This window comes from Nicotiana tabacum, chromosome 3 (assembly GCF_000715075.1).
Source record: "Nicotiana tabacum cultivar K326 chromosome 3, ASM71507v2, whole genome shotgun sequence".
NCBI lineage: Eukaryota > Viridiplantae > Streptophyta > Magnoliopsida > Solanales > Solanaceae > Nicotiana > Nicotiana tabacum.
This window is the reverse complement of record NC_134082.1, coordinates 123,729,306-123,741,213: the sequence shown is the minus strand read 5'-3', so window position 1 is coordinate 123,741,213 and position 11,908 is coordinate 123,729,306. Positions and strand designations below refer to the sequence as shown.

The window sequence follows — 11,908 nt, the reverse complement described above, 5'->3', positions numbered from 1 at the left end:
TCATCCAAGTAAAAGAAAATGTTAAAAGCGGCAGGACAGATTGAAGATAGTTAACACACAAATATGCATAAGACAATTTATATAAAATATCATTGGTTACCATGACATGCATCATATCAACAATTATCTGCTACTATGATTTTCACATATAGAACTTCGAAAATTTTATTCCATTCATGTGATATAAAAAATGTAATATTAATATGTGCTTATGCAATACAGGTGTAGTACGAAGTTGTGTGCATATGAGATTTTAGAAGAATGACAAGTATAAGATAATCATAACTTCTTACATTTCATTACTTATCATATGTAGTTTCTCTTTACATTTAACCATGTGATGATATGTATAGCTTATAATTGTAATCTTTTCGGATGTAGTAGATATATATACAATTGGTTAGAGACTCGTGCTGATAACATGTTATGAAATAAAAGCAATTTAGTAAAACATGAACAAGAAATAAAGACAATTTAGTAAAACATGAACAAGAAAGAGATAGAGAGAAAAGAAGAGATTTTCTTCTTCAATTATGTGTATTTTCCTATCTATTACAAGGTCTTTATATATGCATGAAAAGTGAAGAAAATATATCATGAAATATGTCATTGAACATAAAAAATATGTCATTGAATATGTCATTAACCATTTGAGAAAAAGATCATGGAGGAAGAGTAGACATCCACCATATTTTGATTTTTATCATAATAAAGAAATATTTATAAATTACATTACAATAAATATTTATATGCTGGAACTATAAACGACCTACCCGATCATTATTTGAGGGAAAATTCTAGAAACCTCTTTGCAGATTTATTTGTGTTAAACTAACCTCTCTTATGGTTTGAAATACTCTTTACATCCTTAATTTCTTTTCTGCAATTCCATTTCTATCTAATTAAAAAGTTCATTCTCTTGGTCTTTATGAACAAATTCTCAAGAACACAAAAATACTATAGTAAAAGACACTTCACTCACTCAGAAATCTTTATCAAAACCTTTGCAAGTCGATACTAACCAGACATGTCTTAAAAAAAGAACAACGTGTGGCCAATTGTAATATTATTAACTCCCTCTTCTGTCAAGCCAAATTAAGCTACATCTTATTGTTCCGTTGGAAATATCATCCGTGTGACTAGGGGTGTTCATGGTTCGGTTTGGATCGGTTTTTCCCTAAAAAGAAACCAAACCAAGTAAGTCGGTTTTTTAAATATAGAACCAAACCAATTAAGTCGGTTTTTCTCGATTTGGTTTATGTCGGTTTTTCGGTTTTTTCGGTTATTTGTCGGTTTTTTCTTAAATATAAGACATACACTACCAAATACATATTTCGACGATCACATTTACAATGTAACACTATCAAATCAATTGCCCTTTGAAAAAGCTATTATTTACCAAAATATATTGATGATAATTGAATCAAATAGTGATGAATAATTTAAGGACTCAATTAAAAATATGTTATTTTTAACACGAAATGGATTCTTACACTAAACAAAAGAAAACTACCAATCAAACTAGAATGTAAAGGTAAAGAACTATATTAAAAGTGCAAACTATTAACATTTACCATAAATTTTTTGAAACTTTGTATAACAATATACATATATATATATATAGGTGTAATAATAAATTTGAAATAGCTATTCCTATAGTCGGTTTGGTTCGGTTTTTTTCTGATTAAAACCAAAACCAAACCAAATTTGATTGGTTTTTAAAATTCAAAACCAAAACCAAACCAAACCAAAAGGTATCGATTTTTTTGGTCGATTTGATTTGATTTTCGGTTTGGTTCGATTTTTCGGATTTATGAACACCCCTACGTGTGACATGTGCATCATTTGAGCCATTCAATATTCTGCTGGAAGTTTTCCATCAAACAACCTTTCTCTTACTTCCTTAGCCTGTAATGTTAACACAAAGATAATTCAGAATGGTCGTAAATTCTTGACAAAAAAAAAATGGAAAAGGGTCATAAATGCCCTTAACCTAACAAAAATGGCTCAAAAATACTCCTCATTCACCTTTTGGCCCAAAAATGCCACTAACATTTTCTTTAGTATCAAAAGTGCCCCTTGAACTCTTTGATTGTTCAATATTAAACAACTTTAGCTTTTGTCATTAAAGTGAGTGTCAAGATATGTATTTTAACACCAAAAATTGTAGCTTTTCAGTTGCCAAAATACAGGTAATTAACTTTAAAATAGCAATTTTATAAATGTTACTTAAAATATAGTAGAATTTTAGCCGAATAAATGGAACCAATTTTTAGGTAAAGAAAGCATACAACCATGTCAATTAATACTTACACCAGAAGATCTAGTTTTTTTACACAGCAAAAAATGAAATTGTGATAATAAACTTGAAAGGAAGAAAAGAAAAATTTAAGTAAGGAATTGGAAGAGAAAAGAAAGAGTTGAAGAACTCTATTAGAATATGTGGATTGGGTCTAATTATTTTTTTAATGTTGATCAATCAAAGAGTGCCACGTGAATTTGCAAAAGTCCCACATAGTCAACTGTTATTGTCTGTTAGTTCAAGGGGCACTTTTGATACCAAAGAAAACATTAGTGGCATTTTTGAGCCAAAAGGTGGGTGAGGGGCATTTTTGAGCCATTTCTGATAGGTTAAGGGCATTTATGACCTTTTTCCGGAAAAAAAGACTACATCTCCAGAACAATATCAAATAATTTGTTTAATCACTAATACCTTTTTTAGCCGAGGGTCTATCGGAAACAGTCTCCAAGCCCTTCCAGGGTAGAGGTAAGGCTGCGTACATCCTACCCTCCCCAGACCCCACTCGTTGGATTATATTGGGTGGTTGTTGTTGTTGTTGGTGGTGGATAAACATAGATGATAGACAGAACAAACCAAACAAATACTAACATATTTTTATGTTTTTATTTTTTGACAATTTTCATATGCGAATTTTGTGTCGGATCCTCCAAATTTAGTGTATTTTTGGAGGATCTGACACGGGTACGACAACACTTTTGGAGAGTCAGAGCAACATACATCGCCAATGAAACAAATATGTAATAGCTACCTGTTTTTCCCAATCTGTGAAAGCAGTGATAAATGAAAGCAGAATTGTTTGCACTGTGGATCCTATGAGTAATCCACTCCAAAGGCCTTTCTCTTTCCAATTCAAAGAGAATCCCATCAATAAAGAAGCAGAAATTCCAACCAAGTAATATGATCCTAAATTAACATAGGCTCCTATATGTTGCCATCCACTTCCTGTTGCTACTCCTGATGCAGGGAATCTAAAGCATATTAAAACAAAACAAAAAAAAAACCTTAATTACTACTACAGTTAGAAATTAAGTTTGATGAAAATAATAACCTGATAATACTATTTGTATGCTATCCAGGACGATGGAAAGGCAGAGAAGAGGAGTCAGTGCTGTGATAAGAGTGATGACTTCTTTTTCATTTGTGAAAGCATATCCCCATACACTACGGCAGCTAAAAAGAATTGCACTTGCTATCAGGAATTCTGAAGTAGCTAGAGTGAAGACTGCAAATATCGAAACTCTAGCTGCTTTTGGATTTCCAGCTCCTAATTCGTTTGAAATCCGAGTGCTACAAAATGGTCATGAGTTAATTTAAGAATGCCATGTTGTACCATACTAATCGTTACACCAAAAAAGTCGTTGTTTGGAAGTATGTTGAAGAGAAAACCTTGCAGCAGCACCAAAAGAAAAGGGAAAATGGAAATGTATTTGAGAGGTTGTAAGGCTGCACCAAAAAAAATATAAACAATATAAGTTATGAGCTTCTGAATTTTCTAGTTATATGAAAGAGTGAATTGTTACATGATTTGCGTACCAAATAGATAGGACAGAAGTCTCTAGCTGTGGATTTGGCAGCAAACCACAGAGCAATATAATAAGCTCAACTGCCCACCATCTCAAACTACAAAGAAGAGGTAAAAGTACTTAATAAATCAGACCTTAGATGTGATATCAAAAACAGCAGAAAGAGAAGATAAAAGTTATTAACAGTTAAATTACCAAACCATTCCAGCAGATGGAATAGCAAATTGGAAGAATTCTGGCAAAAGAAGGAAAACATCCTTTGAGAAATAGGGACGTGTCTTTTGACATGCTGTCGAATACTTTAAGTAAATCACGTTCAACCAATATGATGAACCAATCGCCATAGCAGCTCCATTGCCCCCTAACTCAAATTTGAATATTAAAGCCCAACTGAGAGGTATGTTAAAGCACAGAGACGCTACTGAGGTCCATACCATTGGAATGAACAAACTCTGAGTCTAGAAGTAACAAACAAGTGACTGAAGAATTGCATAGGGAAAGAGAGTTAAGATGAGACAAATCGAGTATTTTCCAGCTTCTATAGAGATTGAAGGGTCTTGTCCAAATCCATAAAAGCAATTTGCCAGTGAAGATCCATAGAAGAGACACTGGCACGCACGCGAATAAAAGAAATATAATGGCAGCACAAGTAATAGTGCCAACTTTCTTATACTGTCGTGCTCCATAGGCCTGCCCACGTAAAGTTTCCAATCCAGCTGCCATTCCATACTGCACGCAAGATTCAGATTCAAGTCAATCTCTGAGATTGTCAGAGCTGTAGGAATCTCTTAATGGTATGAGGCTTCTGGGAAAAACCGTGCAAGTTTGATCCAAAACAGACAATATCACACCATGTTAAGTGTTGAATGGCAGAAATCCCACGTCGGTGAAGTTCCAATTTTGGTTGGTACTTCACCCTATAAAAGGAGGCCTAATGTTTAGGATTTAAACACACCTCTCATTTGCCTTTTTATTTTCTTAAGGCATTTGTATCTTCTATTTTTAGTATTATTTCACTTGTATTTTTGGAGTGGAATAAAATATTGGTTGTGTCCGAGTAGTAGGCAAAATTGGCTGAACCTCGTAAATTCTGATATTTCTTTTACTATTGCTTTATTGTCTTATTTAATATTTGGTGGTTGTCATAATTTTTGGTATAGTAGTTGTGACTTATTCACACTATATACATTTGGCTTCCGCAAAAATTGGTATCAGAGCCAAGGTACTGTCTAAGTATGCTCTATGGTTGCAGCATAGTCTGATCTTCCACATCAGAAAAGATTTATCTTGGTAACTGAGTCAAGGTTATGTCTGAGTATGCTCTGTGGTTGCATCTTAGTCTGATCTTCCACACCAGAAAGGAAATAATCTTGATTTTTGTCGTCAGCTATTAAATAATATTTGTGTCAAAGATGGGAGACAATAAACAAGAAGAATCTACATCAAGTGTCAACAATACGTCATCATTGGCATCTTCACTTATGACAAGAATTGTGTCAAATGCGAAATTTGCGGTAGAAATTTTTGATGGATCAGGACATTTTGGGATGTGGCAAGGCGAGGTTCTAGATGTCCTTTTTCAACAAGGGCTAGATCTTGCCATTGAAGAAAAAAGACCAGAAGTTATTGGAGAAGAAGATTGGAGAATTATCAACCGTGTTGCTTGCGGTACCATTCGATCCTACCTTGCTAGAGAGCAGAAATATCCATACACAAAGGAAATTTCTGCAAGTAAATTATGGAAAGCACTGGAGGATAAATTTTTGAAGAAAAACAGTCAAAATAAATTGTATATGAAGAAGAGACTGTTTCGCTTCACCTATGTTCCTGGTACCACAATGAACGAACATATCACCAGTTTCAATAAGTTGGTCATAGATTTGCAAAATATGGATGCAACTTTTGATGATGGTGACTTGGCCTTGATGTTATTGGGGTCACTTCCTGATGAGTACGAGCACCTTGAAACTAATCTACTCCATGGGAATGATGAAATTTCTCTCAGAGAAGTTTGTTCGGCTTTGTATAGCTATGAACAAAGAAAGGGAGAAAAACAAAAGGGCGGAGAAGGAGAAGCACTGGTTGTGAGGGGTCGTCCTCAAAATCAAATGAGGACAAAGTAGGGAAGATCCAAGTCAAGATCTAAACCCAGCAAAGATGAATGTGCCTTTTGTCGAGAAAAGGGACACTGGAAGAAAGACTGTCCGAAGTTGAAGAATAAGGCCAAACATAACAATGGAAAGGCCATTATGGATTCAAATGTAGCTGATTGTGATGATTCAGACTTCTCATTAGTTACAACAGAGTCATCAACATCATCAGACGTATGGTTGATGGACTCGGCTTGTAGCTATCATATGTGTCCCAACAGGGACTGGTTCGTGGAATTTCAAGAAGGAGAATATGAAGTCATCCACATAGCGGATAACATCCCTCTTACCTCATATGACATTGGTTCAATACGATTAAGGAACCATGATGGAATGATCAAAACATTAACAGATGTTCGATATGTACCGAATTTGAAGAAGAATCTCATCTCTGTGAGAGCCCTAGAATCAAAAGAGTTCAAAATCATTGCAGAAAATGGAGTGATGAGAGTCTACTCCGGTGCACTAGTGGTAATGAAGGCCAATCGGAAGAATAATAACATGTACCGTTATCGCGGTAGTATAGTTATTGGGACAGCGATAGTAACATCCAGTGACGAAAAAGAGGCAGAAGCAACCAGGCTATGGCACATGCGCTTGGGACATACTGGAGGAAAATCCTTGAAAACTTTATCAGATCAAGGATTGTTAAAAGGAGTAAAGGCTTGCAACTTGGAGTTTTGCGAGCATTGTGTCAAAGGGAAACAGACAAGGGTTAAATTTGGTATAGCGATCCATAATACTAAAGGCATTTTGGATTATGTACACTTTGATGTTTGGGGTCCTTCCAAAACACCTTCATTGGGTGGGAAGCACTATTTTGTAACCTTTGTTGATGATTTTTCCCGAAGAGTGTGGGTGTATACAATGAAAAGCAAAGATGAAGTGCTGGGAATTTTTCTCAAATGGAAGACGATGGTGGAGAATCAAACAGGCGGGAAGATCAAGTGTATTTGCACAGACAATAGAGGTGAATACAAAAATGATCATTTCAATAAGGTCTGTGAAAATGATGGCATCGTCCGACACTTCACTGTTAGACATACACCACAACAGAATGGAGTGGCAGAACGTATGAATCGGACCTTGCTGGAGAAGGTACGGTGTATGTTGTCCAATGCTGGCTTGGGCAAAGAATTTTGGGCTGAGGCAATTACATATGCATGCCACCTCATTAATCGCTTACCATCTGCTGCTATTGATGGCAAGACACCATTTGAAAAATGGTATGGAAAGTCTGCTGTAGATTATGACTCTTTGCACGTGTTTGGCTCAACTGCATATTATCATGTGACAGAGTCAAAATTGGATCCAAGGGCAAAAAAGGCTATTTTTATGGGAATTACTTCTGGAGTCAAAGGATATCGCTTATGGTGTCCTATGACAAAGAAAGTAATATTCAGCAGGGATGTTACCTTTGATGAATCTGCTATGGTAAATAAGGTAACAGAAGATACCAAACAAAATGAAGATGCTTCTAAGCAGGTGGAGTTTGAGGGAAAATTTATTTTTCCTACACAAGAAGCAGAGGAGGAAACAAATGAAGATTATCCTCTGGAAGGAGAGCCAGTAGAGGAGATTCCAACTCAGGAACCTCAACAACAACTTGAATCAATAGCAACCAGCAGACCAAAAAGAACAATAACGAAACTTGTTCGTCTCATAGAGACGGTTGCTTGTGCAACCTCAATTGTAGCTGATGATGTTCCTACCACTTATAAAGACGCACTCCAAAGTTCAGAAGAAGATAAGTGGAGGATTGCCATGAATGATGAAATACAATCCCTTCATCAGAATAATACATGGAGATTGGCCAATCTCCCGAAGGGAAAGAAAGCAATTGGGTGCAAATGGGTATCTGCAAAGAAGGAAGGATTTCCTAACCAAGTAGATGTTCGCTACAAAGCAAGATTGGTGGCCAAAGGATATGCTCAAAAGGAGGGAATTGATTACAATGAAGTGTTTTCTCCAGTTGTAAAACATTCCTCCATTAGAATTATGTTGGCTTTGGTAGCACAGTTGGATTTGGAACTAGTTCAGATGGATGTAAAAACTGCGTTTTTACATGGAATCTTGGAGGAGGAAATCTACATGTCTCAGCCAGAAGGATTCAAAGTTGTTGGAAAAGAAAATATGGTGTGCAAACTTGAAAAATTGTTGTACGGATTGAAACAATCTTCTAGACAATGGTACAAGCGATTTGACGAGTTTATGCTGCGGCAAGGGTACAAGAGAAGCAAATACGATCATTGTGTATATTTGCGCAAGCTTAAAGATGGTTCCTTTGTATATCTTCTCCTATATGTTGATGATATGTTGATAGCTTCCAAGAATTTGGAAGAAATTGATAAGTTGAAAATTCAACTGAAGAAGGAGTTCGAGATGAAGGATTTGGGTGAGGCAAAGAAAATTCTTGGCATGAAGATAATAAGAGATAGACGTTCAAAGAAACTCTGTTTATCTCAGAAAGAATATTTGAAAAGAGTACTACAACATTTTGGCATAGATGAAAAGACTAAGCCAGTTAGTACTCCACTTGCTCCCCATTTTAAGCTAAGTAATACTATGTCGCCAAAGGATGAAGCTGAACGAGAGTATATGTCAAAGGTACCATACACAAATGTTGTTGGTAGCTTGATGTATGCAATGGTCTGTACGAGACCTGACATTTCACAAGCTGTTGGAGTTATTAGCAGATATATGCATAATCCAGGAAAGGAGCATTGGCAAGCTGTGAAGTGGATTCTACGGTATATTCATAATACTGTAGATGTTGGGTTAGTTTTTTAGCAGGAAGGCAATCAGTCTGTAGTTGGATATTGTGACTCAAATTTTGCGGGTGATCTGGACAAACGAAGATCAACTACTGGTTATGTGTTTACTTTTTCAAAAACACCGGTTAGTTGGAAGTCTACTTTGCAGTCAACATTGCTTTGTCTACAATAGAGGAAGACTACATGGCTATTACAGAGGCTGTGAAGGAGGCAATTTGGCTTCAAGGGTTGCTAAAGGAGCTTGGTGTTGAACAAAAAAATATCACAATTTTTTGTGATAGTCAAAGTGCTATTCAATTAGCGAAGAACCAAGTTTATCATGCAAGGACGAAGTACATTGATGTTTGGTATCATTTCGTACGAGAAATCATAGAAGAAGGTGGAGTCACGGTGAAGAAAATTCATACTACAGAGAATCCTGCTGATATGCTGACAAAAGTGGTAACTGCGGTCAAGTTTCAACATTGTTTGGATTTGATCAACATTGTTGAACACTGAAGATTGAAGATGAAGACACAACTAAAATTTTGTTATTGAGAGAAAATTGAAGATGTGAAATTTTTCCAAGGTGGAGATTTGTTGAATGGCAGAAATCCCACATCGGTGAAGTACCAATTTTGATTGGTACTTCACCCTATAAAAGGAGGCCTAATGTTTAGGATTTAAACACACCTCTCATTTGCCTTTTTATTTTCTTAAGGCATTTGTATCTTCTCTCTTTAGTATTATTTCACTTGTATTTTTGGAGTGGAATAAAATATTGGTTGTGTCCGAGGAGTAGGCAAAATTGGCTGAACCTCGTAAATTCTAGTGTTTCTTTTATTATTGCTTTATTGTCTTATTTATTATTTGGTGGCTGTCATAATTTTTGGTATAGTAGTTGTGACTTATTCACACTATATATATTTGGCTTCCGCAACAATTGGTATCAGAGGCTGGTTGAACCCGCCAGAAATTAATTATACACACTGACTGTTAGTGTACTTGGTTGTTATAATGTGTAGAAAGATTAGAAAATTTATCGAAGGAGGAGCTTACAACGAGAGAGAAGCCAGTGACATTGCAATAAGATGTGGCAATGGAGACACTAGAGAGCGAGAGTTCACTTAGATGACCCAATATAACCACTGGCGCGTAGCGCAATAGGAACTGCGATACCTTCACCACTATCATTGGAATCGCAATGCGACTTACCTCTTTCAGCTCTTCTTTAAACACTACCCTTTTGCTGATCTCGGCATTCAATGGCAGCAAAGGATTTTCCATTTCAAACTTCTTTTTCGATCTCCCTTATGAACAGCTGCTTAGGCTTCAAATTAACAACAATCTTTTATGGTTCAATATATTTGATAGTGTTGGAATATATACCAAAGCGGAAGCAATGGCAGAATCTTATTCACGTGTAATCTAAACAACTAGCACGTATGGAGATTTTAGGGTTACCTCTTGAAGCGTAAACACAACAAATCTATGTCGTTCTCCAGTTCCTCAATTGATACCATACACCAGCAGATTTCCACAGTCTTCTACTATGTTACCCAAACAACAACCGAAAATAGAGAATTTTGGGTGGGCAAAATTCTAGTAGAAACCGCAGTCAGATTTTTTTTTTAAACGTCCAACCCTTATATCCATATATATATAGCTGCGTTTTTAGGTCAAAACCGTTTTCAAAACCTGTTAGGTTTCCTTCTCCCACTAAGGTACGGTTTCCATGTTTTCTTTCCCACTAAGTAACAGTTTTCACTATTTTCTATTATTTAGGCACAGTAGGGATCACATAATTTAATTAACAAGGCTTCCTATTATGATATTAATTTCGAAATTCTGAAATTAATTTCCATCATAATAAATTACGAATTATTCCACTAAAAATTCGTAATTGCACTCCTTAGTTCAATTTTGAAATTCTTCCATAAAATCTTATTTAACTCCCCATGTTAAGATTCAGATACTAATCAATCAAATTAAATTACTGACTATTTAATTTATTGATTACTTCCTTTAGACTTACACTTAACTTATTTCATGTGTCGGATACAAAATCCATCGTCCGGGTTTACACATGAAAACTTATAAGCTTTCATAAAGGAGTATCATCAATCTCAAAATCGAGACATGGATTCCATCAACTAATTATTACTTTGCCAATGTATATCATTGTTATCCAATTTACCAGGCTTATTGACTCGCGAAAGAATCTCGCCTTTCAATAAATCAAAACAACAAGTGACATACACAACTAATAATAATTATATTAGGATTAAGAGTATAAGTACATTAAATGGACTAGAGAAATTATTTTATAAAGTCAGTATAAAATACTCATCTCTACTTGATCCGTTCAATACATACAAAATGTACTAGCACAAGAAGTTGGAATTAAACCATTCCCATAATCAAGATAAATTATATTTAATCTTGTGCTACAATCATTCCGATGATTTGTCCAATTCCATCATTAGATTGTGAACATTAACTTTTATGTCTTACAAGAACCGATGATTTAATCTTCCGTGTATAAGCTAAACTCTATACACTAAATCATCTATTATGTAAGCAATGGACGCACAAACCAACGCATGATCTATTTAAAATGAAACTTTATTGAATTTAAACAAGTAAATAAATAATTGTTCATAAAGAATACTATAATAATACGCATGGCTTATAGTATATTCTAACAATCTCCCACTTAGACTAATAACCATGCGTCTACAATTTTGACACTCATTCCTTCTACATGCTTATCAAAAGTCTTCTGTGGTAAGATCTTAGTAAACAGATCTGCCAAGTTGTTCTCTGACGCAATCTTGGTGACCACTACATCCCCTCTCTGCACTATATCACGAATTAAATGATATTTACGCTCAATGTGCTTTGCCCTCTTATGGCTTCGTGGCTCCTTCGAATTTGCAACTGCACCACTATTATCATAGTAAAGCGTAATTGGCGCTTGAATCGAGGGAACCACACCCAACTCTCTCAGGAAGTTACCGAGCCAAACTGCCTCTTTGGCTGCCTCAGAGGCTGCCACATATTCGGCTTCCATGGTGGAATCAGCAACACAAGATTGTTTGATACTCCTCCAACTTATGGCTCCACCTCCAAGAGTAAACACATTACCTGAGGTAGACTTTCTAGAATCTCTGTCTGATT

General features: G+C 35.7%; 1 protein-coding gene across 1 annotated transcript; it reads right to left on the bottom strand.

The window, feature by feature from the left end:
• Positions 1-1,410: 1,410 nt before the first annotated feature.
• On the bottom strand, positions 1,411-4,535 carry LOC107774992 (protein DETOXIFICATION 9-like). Its single transcript, XM_016594654.2, has 6 exons — positions 4,021-4,535; positions 3,836-3,922; positions 3,689-3,745; positions 3,351-3,589; positions 3,051-3,256; positions 1,411-1,908 (listed from the first exon to the last, which is right to left on the bottom strand). Exons 1-6 carry the CDS (start codon positions 4,260-4,262, stop codon positions 1,855-1,857), a joined length of 885 nt encoding a protein of 294 aa, XP_016450140.1. The 5' UTR covers positions 4,263-4,535; the 3' UTR covers positions 1,411-1,854.
• Positions 4,536-11,908: the final 7,373 nt, after the last annotated feature.

Coding starts and splice junctions, on each gene's coding strand:
- LOC107774992 (XM_016594654.2), bottom strand. CDS start 4,262: ATGGTATGGACCTCAGTAGCGTCTCTGTGCTTTAACATACCTCTCAGT. Junction 3,746..3,835: donor ACTTCTGTCCTATCTATTTG/GTACGCAAATCA, acceptor TTTTTGGTGCAG/CCTTACAACCTCTCAAATAC. Junction 1,909..3,050: donor TCACAGATTGGGAAAAACAG/GTAGCTATTACA, acceptor TTAACATTACAG/GCTAAGGAAGTAAGAGAAAG.